This window comes from Folsomia candida, unplaced genomic scaffold, assembly GCF_002217175.1.
Source record: "Folsomia candida strain VU population unplaced genomic scaffold, ASM221717v1 Fcan01_Sc006, whole genome shotgun sequence".
Classification (NCBI taxonomy): domain Eukaryota; kingdom Metazoa; phylum Arthropoda; class Collembola; order Entomobryomorpha; family Isotomidae; genus Folsomia; species Folsomia candida.
The window spans coordinates 6321632-6344917 of NW_019091198.1; the positions used below are offsets into that span (position 1 = coordinate 6321632).

Genomic DNA, 23286 nt, shown 5'->3' on the forward strand with positions numbered 1-23286 from the left:
TGGTGGTCTTTTATAATATTAAATATTTTAGCACCGACCTTTGTTGTTGCGGGCAAATGATAATGGTATGGAACATGCTACGACGACTCCCGTCTTCCTGCCTGGCATTATGATGACATTTGGAAAGTTTGCTTAATAAAGTTTGCTCTGTGCTCGCTCGCTTGTCGACCATGTGAGTGGCTATTTGTGAGGAGGAGAACTTTCTCTAGTAGAGAAATGTTATAGGCAAGGCTTCCTATTTTTCCCTCTGAAAGTCTACATTTATTTATTTTATCCAATTTTATACCAATTCCACCCACAACATGCACTCCCATGGGCACGAGTTTGAGTTATTATTCTTGTTCTTCCTCTCCATCCGCTGTTACGTAAGAGTTCTAAAGAGTTTACAGATTTCATAAGATATTTTCGTAGTTGATTTCATGGTTTTTTGAGGCAATATTAGTGAAGGTTAAATCCAATCGGTCGATATGTAGTCGTTTGCACTTTGATCCAAACAAAGTCGTTCTGATTTTAACCCAAGATGAAGGGTTCCTTCTTCTTCTTCTATAACCAACACAAGTTTTCCATTTGTGCAGTGAGTCGAGCTGATGTATAATATATTATGACTCCTCCGTGCACTTCCCTCTGTTCCTTAATGTGGTTTGTGCCTGTTATACGTCCACATGCTATATTTATATACCTGACAAGTGGGTCAGTGGGAGTTGTGGGAATTTTGTGGATAATGAGGGGATTTTGGCAAAGACGGAGGGTTAAAAACATGGCAATTTAAAAGCCAGCATTTATGAGGACGTGGAGAAATATATAAAAGTCTGCCACGATGAATTGAGGGCGAAACCTGAACACTCTCATCTTTGGAAACCAACCAAGCACTTGTCCTTTTTCTTCCGCCTTGGTAGCCTAGTTGACATGTTCTCATCTGAGATGGTTGTTTTGGTACATTTTACAGGGACAAGATTCCCAGCAGGTCGTCCAGCTATAACCTCATTCAACGCTTGGACTACCACCACGACCACAGCAATTCCACCAGTGGATTACGAACAAGGTTCTCTGGAAAGTGGGGATTCTCACAACCCCGGCTCAGCTTCAATCTCCATTCCAGTATATCGACCTCCGACGGGAGCTCACCTAGTCCCAAGTCACTCTCGCTTCAACAACAATAAATGGAGTCCTCCCAAAAACGTGATTCTTGACGATATTTACGCCAACAGCGAGGTCAAACAACATTCCTTGGTGGTCGAGACGGGAGGAATTGGACCCATTCCCACCACCACGGAGGATGGTGGTGAGCACACGAGCAGCTCTCATCCTCCTACGGCTGCGGTTACGGAAGAGGCACCCTTTCTAACGACTATGTCCACGGAAAAATCCTCTTCCTTTTCCGTCTCGGAGGAGAGAGGAGGCACGGCTTCCAGCAGCATTTCGGAACACATTTCTGAACCAACGGGAAGAAAAGTGCCGAGTGGAAGTGACGACCAGAAAGTTGAGATTAAATTTTCACCCAGTGTGCCCTACGTGGAGAGACCGGTTTACATTGTTACATCCGCACCGGTATCCACCACGACGACCACGTCAGACCCGACAACCAGCACTTCAGATGATTCAACAACACCCTCACTCGGAAGCACAAGCACCAAAATTGTCAAAACCGTTCGTGTAAGGCAACGCATGCGACCGGGTAGTTTTGGAGTAAAAAATCGTTTCAATGGTACAACACGAGTACGCGTAGTTCATCGTCCAGTAATTCCCGACTATGTGAAGCACTTTCCAGAATTTGCAAACCCAGACAGTGAGAGACTTGGAAAACAGGAGGATGAAGAGATCAAAAATGCACTAATTGAATTGAAAAGAACTGATCGAGCTAAACATTAAAATGTCTCATTATCACTATTTTTTACATATGTAATTGTACATTGTTTGGCTTTATTTATTCCGAAATATTAGTAGTATTAATTTAGGTTTCTGCAACATGTAAACGTTTAATTTAATTTTTAGTGTAATTATGACCATGCTAAATTAATCGTATAAATACACACAAACATAAACAATTCTTTATCAGACAAATATGCACTTTTAAGTGATGATCTATTTAAAATGAGCATTCCAGTTTTACATTTTTTAAGGAAAATGCGCGTTTGCCCATCCTCACATAAATAATACTGACGCCAAGTTGTGACATATTTGAATTGAAGTAATAAATGTTTCTGACATTGATGATTCACACTCACAAAATACAATACAAGAATGCAATACAACAAATTATTATGATTACAGATACGTAAAATTACTTGTGTAAACTTCTGAAGAGTTAAACGAACACTTATTTTACGAACACTGGTTTATTCTTTGACTAGTTATATAGTTTTTGCAATTTTATACTTGATCAGCATTAGCAATATATTTATCAAAAGTTTGCCAAGAAATTACAATTATAATTATTTTATTACTACACCGTCCAATGTGCTGCCTTAATGACAATGACAAGTTTTACGACGACAAATGCTGACTAGTTAATAAAAGTTAGTAAAAGTAGCTTTAAAATCTACTTTAAAGTGCAACAGGTTGAAGAGTGGTATTGTTGTGCTATGTAAATTATTTTCTAGAATGATACAATGAGAAGAAGGCATTATTAATTATTGTGTGTAGATGATTTGACATCATACATTGTGCTCTAGATCTAAATATTAAATATGACAAGTAAAGTTACTTAATCTCTGGAAAACTTTGTCTGTTGTTTGCTAAATTTTATTTTCACATTGTACAACCACGCCATAAATTAGGTCCGATAATTCATATGAACACATTTTTCACGAATTTCTATCATATTTCAAGTTCATACATAGTTGGCTAAATTAGAAATAGTGGGTAGAAGTAGCTTGTAGATACATTGTCAGCAAGTGTGGAGTCACAGGCTAGCATTGTATAAAACCATGTTTAGACCAACGAAGAGGATGACTCCCATCAAGGGAGTCGTATTTTCGTGGCGCACAGAACGCCGGACTGTGCCGCGTTGTACTGAGGGATTTTTATATTCAAGCAATCAGAGACGGTACTTGAAGCGTTGCGTTCCATGTAAACCGGGTCATCGATCTAATTTCCCACCGGAGCTTTTTGAGTGATACATACTTGCTGAAATAATAATTATGTAACTGAGACGCATATGTACGTACAGCACTCCAGTGATTCACGTAGGTACATTTGTATGTACACATAATTGTGATGATGAAGAGGAAAAAAAACGTGTGCACAAACAGGAAATGCGCTGGTACACTTGATTAAAAGGCCTCCTTGGAAAGGGCGAGTTGCAATACGGGGAGAACCTTGATGGACGACAAATCTGCCAGCACGGCCTGTAATATTCAATAGAAAGAAAAAAGTAATATCCAAAATGCAACGCCAAAATTGAACCACTTGATTGAAAAGAAACCAAATCACGCCACGAGAACGTTCATGCGGTAAGTTGTAATTTCATGCTATTAAATGACTTTCATTTATTCATTTCCCCACATTTCTGCTAAAGCTACATGCAGCCAGCATGCATATGTATGCATGCTCTTCTGCGTAATCAATGAAGGAAGAAGGTGGAAAATGAGCTGAACATCTTCTTTGATCTCCACTCCATTCCAAAACCAAACGAGGCTGATATTATTTTCTTCAATAATGTAGATTGCCTTACTTGCAATCACAAAAACCTAGTTTTTCCTCCCCTCTGTAGAAAACCTTCATGCGAAATCATTCATTTATGAAACCCGGAGACAATCTACATCCCGAGGAGAAGTTGAGAACATGTGAATAAACAGCACAGAAAACTGAATAAAGCATGACATGAGGAATCCTTTTCTACAATTTGGTAATTTCAGTTGAATAGGCAGGCGATGCACTGCATACCACATTTCCCAAAATAGACGCCACTGAACTAAAGATGCGAATGAAGAAGGAACCATTGGAGGAATTATTCTGTAAAAAATAAATGTTTCCAATGACGCGAGTGCATAATTCATCATAATTATGGCTTTCTAAATTCAAACCTAACTGATACATCTGTTTGGATAGTTTAGAAATGTAGGACGGCCCCGAATTTTTTTATGTACAAACTCATGATGACTGTCTTGGGATGATGGTGATGAGAAACTGACTGACATGGTATCATCCTGTGTTGTATAAATTGAATAACTCGTCACCACCACCCTTACATAATGCAGAATGGGCTACAAAGTCATCTCCCTCCTCTCACTCTCACTCTCTCTTAGCCGAGGAATAGGACTTTCTCCGCTGACATGTACATTTATCTGATGAACTGTTGTCTAAGTACAGATGCATGTTACTCGCCAGATACCCGTTAGTCTCTAGAATTTTCCGCATCCATCACCTAAGCGGGTAGTCGTCGTACGTACGTATTCTGGGAGGAGGAAGTACAAGAACTGTTTCGTGGTGGTAGTAATAGTTGGCTCATCGTCCCATTTCCTTTACGAGCTCCTCTCTCCATATCTTCCTCACATGTCTTCAAAAGAAAATCAATGGGCTTTTTTTCTCTTCACTTCAAATCCCCAAAAGAAACCAACTTTCCGCTATGGAAATCTGAGCAGATAGTGTTACCCTATCATATCGGATGTTGCCTCTACTTCGTCTTCGTCCCCCAACTTTGGGATACATACTCGTTAGATGAAATGTGAATCAGGCAGCGGTAAACTATCACGCGATGAAATTCTTGTAACTTTTTGCCCATATTATTACATAAATGACTATAAAAATGCATGCCCTTATCCGTAATGGGTCCGGCAACTACTACCATCTAATAATGATAGGGAGACCTTCCATCGCCGTTAATTTTGGCGTGGAGCATGTTAGATTGTTTTGGTTCCATGACATCCAAGTGTTTGCGGAGGTGGAGGTTTATGAGAGATGCGTGCTGAGTGACAGTTATACTCTTCGGAATTCAGACCCACATGCTGCAACTTATTGCTCCCGAAACAGAACATGACCCGATAAACTGTACTTCAATTTGCATTCTGCTCCATCCAAGTCAATTTCGTTCGAATCGACCAAGACGATTACATACAGTTTGTCCTCAGCCCATCCTCCTCCCGCTCGGCGTGATGGTGCATTACAATAGGTGTACGATATGAGGAGCCATATAAACTGCATGTCACGAGCGTTATTATTTGTATAAGAAAGTCACAACTTGCTCCGCGTAATGGACAGGAGGAGGAAATGTAGTGCCACCAGGATGTCTGGAACGACAAAACTTTCTAAACTCTGAATTGGAGAAATCGTGCCTGGCTATTGGGAATTCATTGTCAATTGCACAGTTTGTCTTGTCGGATCTTTGCCAAATAAAAATCTCGTTCACTTTCTCAAACAATAGAGTCGCTTCTGCTGATAACCTTGTTACAAAGTATGTATCCATGTTGTGATATGAGGGCGAACCTCTTTGTGATGCGGGATTAATAATACCGCTTTAATAAGAAGGAGGATCAAGTCAGTAAATTAACAGGGAATGTGTGTGTCATACTTGTTTATTTATGCTCTGTACGACACACTAACATGCTAAAACTTTGTCTTTTGAATGCGTGTTTCGTAACACGGAACCCATAAACTGTGGCGCTATATACTACTGCCAATACTACACATGTAATGTACCACCAACAACTTGACAACCAAATGGGTGGGTAATTGTGAAGTTTCATTAACTAATAGCTAATTTTCACCTCAGGAGATCAGATTGCTCGTGCATTATTCCAGGTGTTATGTAGAATGGGAACCTCCTCCTTCTCTATTATACGGAAGCCTAAGCTAATTCCAGGTCGTCTGTATGTGCCACCCACTGCTCCGCTTTGAGCACCCACACCCAGCGGAATCATGCATGTGGCAAACTGTGCAAACATATTTCACTTCAGAAAGCCATGCAGAAAGTTGTGCGATAAGGAACCGGCAAGTAAACCAAACCAACTGGCGACACCACACCACCACGACTACTTTCCCCAGTTTCGTGCAGGTGTGGTGGTGCTACTTTAACTTTACTACTACTACTGCTCCTAGTGTTAGTACATACGTGCACTACTTTCAGCATCATGAATGGGAAGAGAAATTGGCAAAGGAGGCATTCACAAATGACTAAAGCACGCACGATGGTTCAACAATCTCGGCCCACTTGATTTCACGAGGGTTTAAATGTTTCAGTGTTAGCAGCACCAGATAAAATTAATGGGTCGACTCAAAAAGTTTTGAGCTCTCTCCAGTCTTTAGGAAAATGTGCATCTTGCTTCAGCACTACCACCACCACCACCACGACCACCACCCACCTCCCATGAGGAGGAGGAGGAGAAGAAGAACAAAGCGTGTTGAGTACAAGCAAAAGACCTCTTTGTGGTGGGTGAAATGTGGTTGAGAGAAAGGGAGAGAGAGAGAGTTGGTAAATGGAATAAATCATTTAGGCGTGTGTGAGTAAAATGCAAAATGGAATCAATTGAATGGATTTATTACTGGCGAGCGAGGCGTGAGGAAAGTCTATTACAATGCACTGCACCCACTTTTCTAAAACCAACCCAACTCAACCAACCAGCCAACAAACCAACCGACTTACATCCACGATCTGGGGCTGTTGAGCTTTCATTAAATTTTCCTTTCGAATGCTGAGCACTCCGACTGCAAAGAGGGCAAAAATATGGATGGAGTCGTAGGCCAGAAGAAGGTCCCACAGTTGAAGCACCTGCTCTGCCGGAAGGTAGCCGCTGAATCCTTTCATCAACCATTTGAACACCACACGCAAACTGCAACATAAAAATTCAATTAAACTTCAAAGATGCTCTCGCGTCAGCAACAATGTACTCAAATGAAGCATTGTGCTAATTATGATTGGTGAAAATGTCTGCCGCAGCTCGTTTGTGGGTTTCTTTTTTCCCTTGTACATAGTGTCAACCCAGACGATGTAAATTACGAGGCACTCCCTCTCCTCAACCGCTTTTATGAGCCTTCTTGTCAATTCGGGAGATGGAAATGTCCAAGTAAATTGAATAAGGAATTGAAAATACTAAAATTTTACTACAAACTTTGCCCGGCTGTGTGTTGGTTGCAGTCGAGGTTCCGTAATCAAAGAGGTGCATATACTTGTTCTGTTTATACGTTTCACAATCGCCTTCCCTTTGTTGTTGCATATACCAGAGTCTAACCCAATTTAAGATTTTACTCATTCGATCCGCATCTCATCCATCGTCTGGGGTTGCTGGCTGGTTTACTTATTCGAACCATTCTACAGAGAGCCTACTGAACCAAGGCCAAGATTTGAATAGGTAATGGCCAGCTTTTGGGTCAAGCGAAGCTGAAATATCTGCAATCACTGCTGGAATATAGATGGGTAGATAAGCGCAGAGAGATAAATTATTTCCAGCCTCAGAGCGCGTCACATAGTTTTACACAGAAACACAACCTAACCACATTCATGAAAATATGAAAGTGGCGAAAAAAATTCAAATTTTTGTATAAAGCTGAATCTCTAAGATATGTACATGCATGTATCTGACATGGGATTTGAGGAGGTGTTTACGTGCTCTATCCACCAACTGCCAATTCGCAATAAAATACCTTCTATTAAAAGTTAACCACTCGGGACTCACTTAACTCTCAAGTCTTAACTTGCAACTTGGCATGTGCTCGCTTCTAGTGCATAATTTAAGGGTTTTTATTTATAACACTATTTTTGCAAGGGAAAAGGATGTATAGCAGATACATATCTCTACGTGCGAATTCCACGAATAAGTCACTTGCTTGCACACTTCAAGTTTTATTATCTGTCGGAGAAGCCAAGGGTGTTTTGATTGAAGAGAACTTTAGGGCGCATTATGCAAGATATTTATTTTGAGCCTTGTAAAGTAACGTATTCCCATCAGTAGGCCAGAAATCTGTAGTATGCAAATCTTGTCGGATCTAAATTTTAAGGAAATCAGTCCATATTGGTCTCGAGTGATGAGCGTCATCCGTGCTTGTGACGAACAGACTTTCATAATAAAAGAAGGTAATGGATGAGTGGCAATCATTTTCTCCCTCAATTTGGGATTTGGTTTGTAATCAATCCAGCCCAAGAGCGGTGGTGGCCACGATAAGTACACATACATCATACGTACGAATACATATCTCTGCTCCTGCTGCTGTTGAATGTTTGCTCAACAGTCCTGTGTCCCTATTAGATGAGGATCATTGCAAGCCTCCACTTGAGACATGCTGAGCAAACTAAATTAGCCAGGTCAGATGGGACACAACGTCATGCAATTTTCTACGTGAATCGCTCATCAGTCAAAAATCCTTAGATGACAAACACATACAACACACTGCGCGGAAACACGTGTACAATTTTGGTTTGTTGAGATGGAAAATGGAGAAAATCTTTCTGATGGTGACATGATCCCATTGTTCGTCTCTTCTTTCTTTACTTATCCTCTGCCCGTCTCCGTCCAATTTGTCAAAGCCATGTGGATTCGCGAGTTATTCGAGTGTGAAGTAGTTTAGCGAGGCTTTCTCGTGACTTTGTCCCCATGGACTTGAACAAAATTCCTACATCCTCCTATCATCACCGACTTTATTCATCCTCTCCCCTTGCTCTCTCTCTCCTCTCCAATTTCCGCGAGTACTTTCTACTTCATCTGGTCGGATTGCCACCTAATCGGACCCGATTCCATCTGCATCCTCTCAAAATTCGGAAAGAAATATTGATGACTTGTATTGTTTCACACCACGAAAAAGCCATGTAACATAATAGAATTACTTATATGTCGTGTAAGTTACATGGTGCATCCAAGTCCAAAAAACCAAGGTCCTACCATTCTTCTCGTCGTTCATGCGGAAGTAGGAGCTACATATGTCTCATGTTTCACGTGCATATAATACCACATACATAAATATCTACCACAAGGTCACTGCGTGTCCGTACTTACAGCGTGGCCTATACTTTCCCTTTTTATGATTGATTGCTAAAACTATCAAAGAAAAATTAAGACCATTCAAACCATGGATCAGATAATTTGCATCTTCCAATATCGACCAAAGTATAACTATGTATACCCTGTAATAATAATAATAATAATGATAATACGCTGTACAATTCTCTCTATTTTCGACCCACTGCCTTCAGATAATAGGATGAATTTGTATGCTGCTCCCACTCCGGTACCTTAAGCTATGCACTCCTCTATCCGTTTTATGTCATGGGCGTGCCTTTTGAAAAGAAGTTAACGATTACCATAAATTATTATAATGTAGAAATTAAATTAAATCTCAAAAAACGAACCATAAAGCAGCAATAGTAATGTATTAATGTATGTTCAAACGAGTGAGTTATACGAGACGAAGGCTTTTATTGCTCTCCTCCTACAACGTACGTACGTCTCCCTGTGTGTGGGTGAAAGTCACCAGTTACACATATATCCAGTTAATAGTTTCATGTACTTCTACATCTGTCCCTTGTTCACTCAGGGCAAAGTTACAAATATTCCACTCCTCAAACTCTTTGTCAGCAGCCCATTATAATTTTTATCTTAAAAAAACATTTTCAAGTGGCTCGAAATATCTCTAGTTTCTCCATTTCTAGGAGCAGAAACTGCATGGATATCTACGTACGTACGTATCGGAGAGAATGGACAAGGTCACATATTATGCCGACCAGAAAATTGTTATTTTAACGAAGAGAACTTATATATGCCACATGAGTGAGCAATTTGTGCCATTCATTGATGTCTGAGTGTAGCACAGCGAGAACGTCGCTCCTTTCTCCGTGCGACAAAGGGGAGGATGGATCCAAAAGGACGCTGATCATTAGATGATGGCAGCAGCAGCAGCAGTCGAACCCGGAGAGAAGAAAGAATACACGGATCGAGTGCGATGGGCGATCGAGTTAACACTTTCTCTCTTATTACATTACGCAGCAAGTCTTCTTATCGTACCAAAAATGAAAGTCGAGCAAATAAAAACCTTTCAAATTATCACTGCCCTGCTTTTTCCCCAGGCCTGAGCAGGCTGAAAGTAATGGGAGAGTGGACATTAGAATTAAAATTACCTTTTTACTCTCTCCAGAACCAATTGATGCTCAACCAGCGATGGATTTTTCCCATTTCAAACGTAATCTTTCCCCAGTTCGTGTTTTTTTTTACCTTAAATCTAATTCTTCCTTCGATTGCTATCCATTTGCTAAATCAGCACTGATTCGCAACGAGGCCAAGTTGTGATTCTGAGGGAGAAATCGTGCCACTATAGTGAACCTTCAGTGCACTTTAACCTTGTGCAATTATGCCGTGCATGTCAAGTGCATCAGCAGAAAATAATGTCTGTGTAAACCAACATTGGTCCTGATTTCTTGTCTTAGTTTTAAATTGCATTGATAAAATGGGCCTTAATTTGCTATACTTTTTTTAACGTTATAACGACGCGTTTTGCTACTTAAATCTCGGCACGTCTCGCATGCAGGGGAAAGAAAATTGAACATCTTTCATTCTGAAAATGACGTCCTTACTCACATTTCATGCAGCCTAACTAGCATATCGAACCACTCAGAGCCATCGCTCTTATGCAATCGCATTTCGTTACACAGTCAAATCGCCTACCTAGAGCTACGTGTCTGTATAAGGTGCTAGAATGTCAATTCTGATAATGTTTCGCAGCATAGTCATCAACCTTGTCGATAACAATGCGATTTTCACCCCGACTTTAAAAAAAAGTGCAAAGTGCTTTGATTTATTGACTCTTGTGTACACATGTGTCTATAAAACTAGGCATACTTACGGAAGGACGCGCAAAGATCGGAGATGAAACCATAGCTGCGTCTCATGTCGGTGAAGCAGTTTTTCAAAGAGGATGCAAAGTCCTACAATCCCGTTTTCGTGAGAGGAAATTTCATGAAGTCTAAAAAAGTATCGGGAATAAAGGGCACGGAAGGTGAAGTACAAGGGCTCCGGTTCGTCGTATAGGTAGCAAAGAGGAGCAACTGTCAAAGGACAAAAATCACACAAAGTACTGTTATCAATAAACATGAATTGGTTCCCTCCAGATTTTTGTCGGGAAAAAGTTTTCAATAATGTACGGGAAAAAATGAACAAAATCGTTTCTTTCATACTCTCACTTCTTTCTTTGAGTCTCTCCAGCTCATTACACACACACAACGACTTTCTTCTCTCTTTCTCTCCTTCTGCATCAATATCATTTCCACAGGTAAGCAACTATGTAGCTCAAAGGTTTGGCAATCATTTTCATTCAATTTGTATGAATGGTTTGAAGAAAAGTTTAAGTGTCGGGATTCCTTTGGAGTCAAAGAGTTATGGATCTCTTTTATATTGGGTTCTTCTTTATTGATTCATCTTGATTTCATTGAGCGATATAAAAAAAGTTGCATGAATAGTGAACATCTCGTTCGTAACTACTGTTATTCAACAATGTGCTGGCAACGTCCTTTTGAATAGAAACAATATTTCCCTTTTAAAACATAACTATAAAAAGTTGCAACTTTTCGTCACTCATTCGTACATATACATAGTTCTACATTGAGGAAAACTATGCACCTTTGAATTATTCCCTCACAAAGGAAATGCCATATCGAAAAGGACTGCATAACTCACCATACATGGAGAAACCGTGGAAGGGGACGATCCCATTTGGCGGATAGACCACAATGGCATCTTGGTTCTTGTTGTTGGCTTTGCAGGTTGCGGTCAACGGTTTTTTGTTACTTCGTTCGAAAAGATCCAAAAGACCAACGTCGCGGTTGAAACATAGAAGAACTTGGTACAAGGAGTCTTCAAATACGAAATATTGGTCATCATTTGCAGCAGTTAGTTGAACATCCTGTAAATGCAAAAGTTTCTTTGAAATAAAGTAAAGTTTTATGTAATCCTACATTCTGAATTGCTCAGTCAGTATTGTATACTTGGCCCTATTCAAGACTATTTGCGATGTTCTTATATAAAGATCGTAATATTTTACACCTCAAAAATAAACATACATCAGCCTCGATTTCGCGTTTTTTTAACAATTTCAAGGCATGGATCTTGGAAAGCGGTAAAATAAATTGAGTTTGACTAAGAATTCGGATATCATTAAATGTGTTCAACGAATCATTCACTTGTTAAATAAAACCTCACCTCAAATTTCAACCTCTTTTTTATTCAAATGCTGACGCCACGTCATAGTTTCTAATTTAATTTTACAAATCTGACAAGTTCAAATTTCCAAATTATGTAAGTTATATATTTATATACCTAAACGTAAATGTTAAGTAAAGTAACATTTCGATACTATTTTTCAAAGAAACTTTGTAGAATATAATACCCGTCATCCCCTCGACGTATTTCGTCGTACGGTTAACGATACGATTGTGAACAGTCGTACATAATGCGTAATTTGATGCTGCACTAAGAAATCTTTTCGCCTTTTCTAAACTAAGGCATTTGAGAACTTTGATCAATTTTGTCAGATTGTGGAATGAATATGTGGTTGGTTCACCTTCAGAGTAAGGCGATCGATGAGAAGGTCCGATTTGATCACGGCTTGTCTCAGTTCATGGTAGTACTGCAAATGCTGCAGAAGAGTTGTCATATTTAAGAAATGTGGAATGATGACAGGGATAAAAAATTCACTCGTTTTTACCTCTTTAGCAATGTGAGATCCCAGAATGTGTTGGTAAATTGTTCCCCGAAGAGCTGTAGGACAGCCTTTCTTCAAAAACTCTTGAGCCACCGGAGCCAACCCTTTGGAATCCACTACAATTAGAATCAGAGATGTTGGAGAATTATAAGTAAAGTATAAATCAAGTCGTCAAGTTATGTATAGTAAACAATCGCAGCGTAGGACGGTATAAAGTAATTTGAACACTTAGCTCAAGTATTGCGGGGTTTATCTTTCCAAAATAAATAATCGGCTCACAGACCCACGTAATTCCTGTTTTAAGTATTCGGGGAAACTGGGTTTTTCTTCCGTTTTGAGATACCAAATTTCGCACAAAATTACGAACATGTGCCCTTTGGAAACAGAGCAGTAAGTTTTATGCGCCCCCTCTTATTCGCAACGATCAATATAATTAATTACCTTGAAACTTGAGACCTTGACCAAAAACAGAAATTTTGACGAGCCGTGAGTGCTTCCCGTTCGTATGTGTAACACAAGAAGTAAGTAATAGACCTGTCCTACATCATTAACGTTAAGAACATTTCCATTCGGATGTATTTTACTGCTTGATCTTATGCCGTTTTACGATGATTAGGCTGTGAAACGAAGGCTTTTAATGCATTGTCAATACGTATGAAGCACGTGTAATCAAGATCAGTTGTAAAATCTCGTAGAGGTCATTAAAGGGACGTGAAATGGCAAAAACAATCAACACTCTTCATGCTCCATTTGATTCTGTGGATTTAAGAATGAAAGTGAAAGACGTCAAGAATGAAAGTACACTGAAATGTTGTAAATGATCTCATTCATCATGAAGTGGATGGCAAGATGTCGTAAAATGGGAAAGTAGGTATTTTAGATAAAAGTCGTAGTAGTCCTCGTAGTGGAGGCACTTACCTAAAAGAAATGGAAAGAATGTTGAAAAAATGGCTCTCGGACTGGCACAGTGTCGAACCCGAGTTTGATTTCAGAGTTACCTCCGAGAGTCAAGTCAAGTCATCGGGTTACCGTATTTTGGGGAAATGACTGTGTGGCAAATCTTTCCCTCGTAAGTTGCTACATGCAATACTGGAGGCAACGCAATGTGGAGATTTCTGGTCATTTCAGAAGAATTTAGAATCGATGTTGTATCTGCCAGAATTGTATTTGGCCCAGTGGCGCACGTTTTATGGGGTGGGTGTGCTACTGCTCGTATATAATCGAGAAGGTCTGATTCAATCTCCTCATAAACTGTGCACGCTTTTAAAGAATGGAATGGTGAACAAAAACCACTGAAAATGCCGAACTAAAGTGGTTGCGAGGATGTGGAACACACACAACAAAAACAGTATGTTACTTATATATATATACATTTATACATTTATCATCTTTGAACAGAGAAACCATCAAGTTTTCCCCGTTTGAGGGGTGTCTTACCAATCTCTCCGACTTTTGCACGCTGGAAATGAACGAGTTTGGGACTGGAAACGGCATAACTTTCTCCGTCGAGCTCCAACTGTCTCATAAGGCCGTAGTGGGTTTCTCCTGTGGTCAGATCTCCAAACAAGCATTTCTGAAACGTGAAATTGAAAGTTACTCATCTCTCATTAAACTTTAAAGATGGAAATGATAACGAGTTGCCGTTAAATGGCTGACTCATTCATAAATTCTACACGTCGAGGCGGAAGCTCTTTTACTTTCTCCGTATCTGTCCCTCTCCTACAGGCATCTAGGGTGTCTATGGGGCAAGGTGGGATTTCTTTAACCTTTTAATAACTTTTCCAATAACGGAATTTCGCCAGTTCTCATTTATCTATATTTTGAATACAAAAGGCTTTGAACTATAAGGAAGCTATGGAGTTGTGTAGTAACAAATAGGAATTAAAAGACTAGAATAAAAATTCCAGGAATATTCTAATAATAATTAAAGTATTCCAGTGATATGTAGGATTATTTAAGTAACGTTCCCAGAAATTTGATATTTGCCCCCAAAATTTCGATCTATTGTGAATCTGATAGATATATGTACCTACGCAGCATAAACCAAGGCTTGACAACGGGCGTAGGTAAGTCCTATCTACGTACTCATCACTCCAGTTGCCTTACCACAACCACAATCCCATCGCAGTGATACCCTCGTGACGGCTCATTTGTTAACGTATCTGTCCATGTACATTATTTCCACGAAGCCCGAAATGCGTCAGGTGACTCTGACTTATATAAATATGTGAGTAGAAATCATGTCACGTGAACAAGAAAACTGGCATCTAAGTAATTTCTAAAAAAGCTTCCTTTGAATAATAAAGACAAGTTTTGAACATGTTTTCCATATAAAATCCGGTTCAATACCATCCCTGAAAATAATTTATGCCCGTCATAACCTCATTATGCTCGAAAGAAGCGACTACTTCTGCGGTTAGTGCTGGGATGGCAAATAAATTTAGTTTCCTCTCACAAAGTTTATCCTCATTGCTTATGCATCTATCCATCCGACCACCACTCATTTGTTCAAGTTTGAGGAAGAATGATTGAAAAATTGGATCTGATAACTTTTCGAACAAAAGACTGCACCAGTGGACTGTTGGATAGTGCAAATAAATGAATGAATGAATAAAAGGAAGGAAGAGTGTCATAACCACGAACCAACTCTCTGAGCGACTTGACTTTGATGGGTACCGATGCCAATGAACTCCACAGTTTTTCAGACCTGGAACGTAACAACCACAATTTGAAGAGTAGTAGTAGTTTGCGTAATTGGAGTAACAGCTTTCCCCTCGTCGATGGGAAACTTACCCATTCAAGTTATAGTTGGGGCTGGAAATATGCAGGATGCAGTCCAGGAAGTCCTTGGGTGAGTAGACCGGCTTGAATCTGCTCAAGTCTGCCAAATCATTCAACGATAATGATGATTCTTAAGACATCAAGTTGCAAGAACCATTTTTTTACCAATATCCCATTGACTAAATTCGCTCCAGTTTTCCTCAACGTTCTCTTGTTCCGAGTTGAGTCTGCCTTTGGCCAATGGGGCCCCCATATTTGTGGCCATTGAAATAATTGATTTCCATATTCGAGCTTCCCAGGATTCCTGCACCAATTGTCACGTCGACAATTGGATGGAAAATAGTCGATTTTTTTAGATTCAAACAATACCTTCCAATTAATGATACTCTATTGTTTGAATTTGAGTGTGAATAAATGTGTACGGCGCGATGAATTATTCTCGTCTAGACAATTGCTCACTAATGTGATGTGAGGAGGAATAATTAAATGATGTTCGACCACATTGTTAGTTCAATTAGTTTCAACACCGTGCAATGCAACCTATAGAGAATAATTTGCGTAGGGCCTCAAAACTGAATATATCACGACGACTGTGACTACACTTTTCAGTGCTGCTTTGATAAGTGGGGTGGAAAACCGAACAAGTCATTCAAGCTTTCTCTCTCTCTTCGCTTCGAATGTTTGTCTTTGAATTACGAAATCTTGCTGTGGGTGTAGATGCCAGGAAAATTCGTAGAACTAGTCTCACATTTTGGTATATTGCATACAACATGGTAATGCAATTATTTATTTAGAATTTCAAGCAAGTATCCCAAAATCTGGTGGCCTTTCCCGAACATGAACAATAAGGAGAATAGGAGAGAAAGTGGGTCCGACATTTGAGAAAAATATTGAGCAATGAAAATCCTTCATCGTTGGCGATGTTTTCTTTCATTAGTTTATGTTAGCACATACTTATTTATAACGTAAAATAAATAAATTTTGCAAAATTTGGGGAATAAATTGTAAATTTTTTGCTTTGAACTTTTCATTCACGAATTTCATTGGAAAAGCTGCAAAATATTTCATAAGAATTGAATTGAATGATGCAACTAATGTGTACATAAAGCCAAGCCACAACCAATCCAAGTCATATAAAACGGTGACGATTCCTATCAACCAGAACTCCGCAGAGCTCACGTAACACTTTATAATTTAATAACTGCCAAATAAACTGGGCAACAAAACTCCTAATGATGGCTTGGATAAAGTGTCCTTTGTGCCTTCAGTTTTATATAAATGCTGACAAAAAGCACAAGATTTGGGTTGTTACGTGACAACAATTTTGTGCCGAGTTTGGAGATGGATTTCCGTTTCGTTTCTAGGCACGCACCTGAAATCTCTTCATGTAATCCAACGGTTCAGAAGTAAATGATTTGAAACCGGAACAGCGTTCCTTGAGCCAGTAGTAGACCATATTCCGTAGCTTCACGTCCAAGCTTTCTCCTTTGATTTTGTGAAGAAGAGAATGTTCAAAGTCCACCAGACGGACTTCCTCTGAGGTCGCTGCTTTCTGTAAGGTTCAAAACACGCCAAGGTTAGGTAAACTTTCAAAGTCTCGTACAGGCCGTCTCCATTTACAAATTCAGATACAGACGAGTACATATAAACCGAACTAAGCCGTGTTACATAAATGGGCACGAACTACTTTGTGCAAGGTTCACTGACTGAACTCGTCGTCATTGTTGCTGAGTACAATTCATGGAATACATAGGAAAAAAGATTAAGATAACAGGACACGAATAATTCGCAAGGGTTGCTACTGACATATTCAGGGGAATGTTTTTTTTGGCTGCAAACTTTCCTTTTAACAAATACCCTGTAGCCTGTAGTCTATGGGGATGAGCAAAAGTTAGACATGCTCTCCCACATGTGCTATTTGTAACCTCGATGTAAATTATAATTGTCAAGTACATTTTTAAACTTGTCTTTTTTAACTGGGGATTATTTTCACTTACGAATTTCGAATACTAACATTATATTAAAGGACGACAGATAATGTAGAGTCTGCTGTTAATGTGAATGCATAATTTGCATATTATGCATGTTACAACTAAAATCCGCCCAGAACATCTGAAAAACTGCGAATGCAAGACGCTTTAACTGCGACGACAAACTTTTGTATTTTTTTAAGCAATAATTTTGCCACAGAACATAACTTGATTGCTATGAATGCAATGCATGCGGAGAAACTTTTATAGAGTTCAATGCATAAATTCGACATGGGATGAATCATTCATGTCTCTGACATACAACCCGTCACTCCTTTTGAGTAGATTGATCTCATCTTTATCCTCCACTTGGTTTACGGTTCTCCATAAAAAGTTGTCTGGCCTTTGAGCTTTTTATCATTTCCGAGCGGATTAAACTTTATTTGTTTGCCGCTCGTCTCTAATTTTGTGGGATGAAGATTTTGTGGGAAAAAGTTTGTCACTCCACCCACAAAGTTTTAACGCGTGGGAGCGAGCGGAGCTATTTCAGAGGTTCCTTGCTCTTTGTTTAAATCCCGAATTGTAATTACTATGAGGATCAAGTTTAACATATTTTATTCGTGGGTTTTCATTCCTTGCCAACTTTAGAAGTTGTGTATGATGAATTGTATTCTAATGAACGCAGTGGAGAAATATAACGTCTGGAAGGCACCCTAACAACCTCGTATGGAGTTGATTTCGGATTTTCTACAAGATATTTACTTTGTGAGCCAATTGTGAGGGTGTGTAATCTTCAGAGTGGTTTAGTCACAATAATGGGTCCAATAGTTTATGCAAACAGAATAACCTGCACTATTTTGTGAGTAATATTTTTATACAGGTCAGAAACCATAACAAAAATATATGCCATTCCAGACTTTAGTGAGTTATTCTCACACATCGTTAACTTAAATCATGAAATTTCATCAAATTGGTATTTGCACTTTTCCACGTTATTCTGTACAAAACTATTCTTTATACAGCACTTATTGATTGCATGAATTGGAGGTCACAAAGGGCAAGGCAGTACTAAATTTAGACTCAAAGAACAATACAAATAGATTTCATCCTAAGAGCGAGACGAAAGTAAATTTGACAACTTTGTGTGTCAATTAAATTGGCATGTGAGTAATAAAGTCGGGGGTCATGTGTTTTTCACCTCCAAGTTTCAAAAGTTCTGAGAAACTTTGATGGTTCCTCGTCCCACCCACACCTCGTAAGACTTGGTTTTAAAAACTTGGTCCACGACTTGGATTGAAGGTACATACACTTTTAAACTGATAGCTGACAATGACTTGAAAGTTGAGACTTTCACATGCTACTTGACTACTTGAAGGTTCTCCGAAACATTCAATAACATTTACTGCAAAACCCTCCGCCCACTCCCAGCAAAGTTAAACTCGTCTAAAGTCCGAGCTCTCTGATTCGACTGTTTTTTTTTATTCTATCGTCGACTATGTATTTTCATTCTCCTTTTACATCAATTATAAACTCAAAGAAAGCAGCTCAAGCACAGTTGGGCCCGCATTCAACCATCCGTGACATTTTAAATTATAAAATAAGTTGTACATAAAAATAGCACAATACGTACTATCTGTCAGTTGATATTGCCGACATCAGCAAAATCTCTAAGCTGCAGACATGGAGTCAATAGGTGGACACAAGTACATACTCTGCTGTGACTTTATGAGCAGACCTTATAAAAAATACAACAGTTTTTGGTAACCCCATAATATGATGTTGCAAACTCAACATTCTACGGATTCGATTATAGAGGCTGAAAAGTTGCTAAGGGTTAGGACTTTGCCAATAAAACAGGGACGAATGCAAGATTTATTCTCAACATGAGATGAAATTGTTAAAAAACAAGTCTCTTCTGGGAAATACTTACACAACACACGACAAAATTACATTCAGATGGCTACCGAATCCTATTGCCGTCTCCCTCTTGAAATAAGTTCTTGTTGTGTAAAGCACTATTCCGAGCTTATCTTGGAATCGAAAAAAGTATTAAAAATGTTGACAATATGTCCGCGCAAACTGATACAGATGATAATGAACATCTTCAATTAACACATTTTTTTAAGTCATTTGATGTGAACCAAATGAGTAAGCTGAGCGAATGGAAGTGTGTATGCATGTACATCATTATATGAATATTCAGCATAAATATATGCAGACTTGCGAACAAAAAATTGTCGCCTAATTTCCTTGAAAATGTACATGCTGCCCAGAGAATAGATTTTGTGGGGCGAGGGCGTTGGTTTATGGGTACCGCTTGAATTTTATTTAATTTCGAATCACACTGTGTGAAATTAGTTTGAAATCAGTTTATATTTATGCGCTGATTGTATGACAAACTTTTTGAATGTTTACATATGTAAGGGATTAAATCCCATTTTCTACCTGACCTTTTTGAGTGATATTACACATGTTTAACGGCAGGTAGGATTATAATCCAGTTTTTTTTGTAAACCGTTTTTCTTGGAAATGTAATTCACTGCTTAATTTACGAGGTTTTAAATTGACAATTTGTTCAAGGCTCAAGGCTTTTTCAGATATACCTGCCTGAGGATAAGTCCTTGTCAATGGAGAAAACTTGAAATCCGAATCTCACTTACATACATACGAAATTCGTTTATATGAATTTTAACCCCTCAACCACAAATAAGTAGTCATCAAGGAATCCGTTCGTAACACTACTTTAAAATTTGGATGCTTAATAACCTCTTATAATGTAATTTTGCACAGTGAAACTCAATTTGCACACTAAAATTTGTCATAAAATGTCACCATTTTCCTAAGCAAGTACAGTACTTTGCCCTGATTCGGGTTCTCTATTGTTCCCTTTGAAGACAAGTCATTTAGCGTATTTAATCAAATTATCACTAAAACCAGACGTGTAACTGAAGCCTGTTGACTTTGAATGTAATTGAAGAATATGGAAATATAGGCGAGGAATGGGAATAAATCTGACGAATGTCAAAGTCGAGAGGGCTTTGTCTCGAAGGTGGTGAAAGTTGACGTACCTGGAGATCATTGGAAAAGGATTTGTATTGAAGCATGAGGGGGATTTCCATCGACACTCGTGTTGCGAGTTGGTGAATGTTAACTTCGTGACCTTCCATCCTCTTCGCCTCGGTTTTCTATGAACGCAACATTTTAACACTTAACACTTCCTTGTGCCATGTTTTGAATAATTTATACCAGTTTAGACAAAAGGGGAAGTTTTATTTTCACAACTCACAATTTTATTCAGAAATCAGCCACTTTGTCCTGATCTGGATGCAGGGTAAATGTTACGAGAAAATCTACAAAATATAGTGCATTATTGCTTGCACCAGGTTAAACTGAATGAAAAGTTTGTTTGAAAAGCAGTTTTTTGGTGAGGAGTTGAACATGATGGCATCGACCAAACTTTCTCCACCATGTTTTGTGTTCCCACGCTGAGGCGAGGTCTCCAGCATTTGATGCCGGTACCATTATCTGGAAACATTTTGCCCGGTTTTCCAACGCCTTCTTTCCTCCTCCTCCTCCTCCTAGTCTCCCCCGTACAAAGTAATTTGCCAAGATGGTGGTAATTAGTTTAATCACCTTTTGCTAATAAACAAGCCCATACCCATTCCTGTTCATTAAACATGTAAATTACACAATTTTGTAGCATTTCCTAAAAATAGATATATTTAGCTTTTTTCACGTTATTAATTGGGTGAAACAACTTTATGTATCATACTCTGTCCGTCCTGTCGAGCTATAACTTTCGAACGGATCGACTTTATTTAGTCAATTTTTTTAAAATCAAGACGAAGGGTCAGACTTAGGTCAAGGTCGTTGACTAACCGTTGAGGTCAAAATGTCACGACGTCAGGTCACAGGTCATACTTTAAAGGACAAGGGATCATATGTATCAGGAGTTAAACTTTCAATAGGTTTTTTTTGCGGGGCTATCCAACATCCAACGGGATATGTTATTTTAACCTGAGATGACCTGGTAACCTTAACAGCGATATTATACGCCAAAAATGTCGAAATTTTAGTTCTGACAGTTTTTTACCTGTAACGAACTTGCAACTGCGTCTTATTTCACCCCTTTGTTACTTCCGTTTAAGATGGTTTATTTACTATGCAAATCATGAAGACGTTAAAGTGGGTAAGTTTCTGCAAATGCAATGTGTGTTTAACTGGAATATTACAGCTTCACAATTTTTGAGTGCGTCTCACAACTTGGCCACTAGAAAAAAAACTTAATGAAGGTCGCCTAACCCTGCAGTGGATCTTGAGTTTTTATAAGCCTACGAAATTGTAATTTGATTTATGTTCTTAATAACGCCCGCTTCGCTGGGAGAACGTTATGGTTTAGTGTTATTTGAAGAATAGCTCCTTCTGAATGCACGTTGATTTTTCTATTCTTTTACATCCTAGAGTTCAGTTGAGTTGTTTGCGCACGAACTTAATTGTCTTTTCCCATAAAACAAAGTCTGACTTACGATACATTGTTAAGTTATGTTGTCCTAATTAATTTATATAAACTTGAGATGTCAACTTGAACTTGTGTACGCATACACTGCACAGCTTGCACGTCTTGAGAGAAATTAATTTATACTATAAAATTATGGTGTAAGATTAGAGTTGTTATGAAATAACCCAGTCTAGTGATATATTGGACGTATAAATATGCAGCGCATACTATTTTGCATCATTAATCATATCGCAGAGCTATATTGGTTGCCTCTTCCGCTAAATTCTTGTGCGCCACGATTCTGGGGAAGAAGCTGAACAATAAATAAATAGCACCTGTGGATCCACTTAATTGTTCCATGAATTTCGATGATGCAGCTGTAGTGCAGATTGCGTTTCTCTTGTGAAACGCACAAAGGTTCCCATTGAGAAGAAGAATTCAGTAGTATTTGTTTCTTTGAAATTTATTATATGATTCGAACAGAGGACAAATATGTTGCAGATTTGAGCATTTCTCAGATTTTTGTCTCAAGGCGAATGTCACAAGTCATAGGACGAAACTTGGAGTTTGCTGATAACCTTTTCGTAATGTTTGATATTCAAGGTGAGTGTCATAAGGATTTTATATTTAAATTTGAGAAACTAACCTTTATGAATTGTGTCTAAATGGAATAGAGGTCAACGCGGTTGGTCCACTGCCTGTGGGGCCGGTAACAAAATGGAAGAAACCCATCAGCATATCCTTATTTTAAATTGTCACGTACAAAGCCGGACGGATTGGGCTGGTTAGTCCTGCATTTGGACGATGGAGACAAGGACGGAAGAGGAGACCATTCTCGTCTTTGAAGAGACCATCCTAATCAAAATAGAGAGTTTTAATATGCATACATGCCCATGAGCTCTTGTTTTCGGGGAAGCCAACCTGTAAATTTCAAATAACTGGCCACTCAACATCCACTAAATTTAGAATGCATGCGTCCCCGCTAGGGTTTTATGAATTACAATTACCGCAACCCCTGGAAGTAATAAAGTAGATAGCGGGGTGAAAGCCAAGCTGTTACGAACAGACTACTGCTATGAATTAGAACGCTAAATGGTAAAGTGAAGTGTGGGAAAGTAAATTGCATAGCACATATTCTGCACAACTTATTGGATCCCCAGAAATTCAACATCATCATCGCAGGGGTTTTAACCACGGGGATATGTGCACACCGTTTATGGGAGAAGGCGAAGCCTTGCTTCCGCTGCTGCTTTCCTTTCTCAACTTGCCAACCAACTCGGGGATTTTTACTTGCATTTCGGATCCCAACGACTCAGTTCTACTTTCACATCGGAACTGATTGTGTCCTCGCATATTCGCTCTGCTCTCTTGCATGTCTTGAATTTACATCTTCTTGTTTCTCTCTCTCTCTCAGTTTCG

The 23286-nt window shown here is 39.0% G+C and overlaps 2 protein-coding genes across 2 annotated transcripts in view; one reads left to right on the top strand and one right to left on the bottom strand.

The window, feature by feature from the left end:
• The window catches only part of LOC110851282 (putative mediator of RNA polymerase II transcription subunit 26), a 28425-nt gene extending 25703 nt beyond the window's left edge, over window positions 1-2722 (top strand). Inside the window, exon 4 of the mRNA XM_022099000.2 lies at window positions 947-2722. Within this exon, the coding sequence (XP_021954692.2) occupies window positions 947-1869 (923 nt within the window). The 3' untranslated portion in view covers window positions 1870-2722. The remainder of the gene's footprint in view (window positions 1-946) is intronic.
• Window positions 2573-23189, bottom strand: LOC110850987 (TBC1 domain family member 19). The gene is made up of 14 exons (XM_035853348.1): window positions 23079-23189; window positions 20656-22722; window positions 20438-20554; window positions 16772-16951; window positions 15565-15703; window positions 15412-15499; window positions 15262-15325; window positions 14056-14191; window positions 12622-12734; window positions 12478-12552; window positions 11595-11820; window positions 10765-10966; window positions 6581-6767; window positions 2573-3347 (listed from the first exon to the last, which is right to left on the bottom strand). The coding sequence occupies exons 3-14, from the start codon at window positions 20534-20536 to the stop codon at window positions 3273-3275; spliced, it is 1584 nt and encodes a 527-aa protein (XP_035709241.1). The 5' UTR covers window positions 20537-20554; window positions 20656-22722; window positions 23079-23189; the 3' UTR covers window positions 2573-3272.
• Window positions 23190-23286: the final 97 nt, after the last annotated feature.

Bases quoted from the DNA above. Each gene is read 5' to 3' on its own strand.
- LOC110850987 (XM_035853348.1), bottom strand. From the start codon at position 20,536: ATGGAAGGTCACGAAGTTAACATTCACCAACTCGCAACACGAGTGTCG. The intron at 14,192-15,261 runs GTTCGTGGTTAT...TTCACGTTTCAG, and splicing joins TCAAGTCGCTCAGAGAGTTG to AAATGCTTGTTTGGAGATCT. The intron at 10,967-11,594 runs GTGAGTTATGCA...GTCCTTTGACAG, and splicing joins CCACGGTTTCTCCATGTATG to TTGCTCCTCTTTGCTACCTA.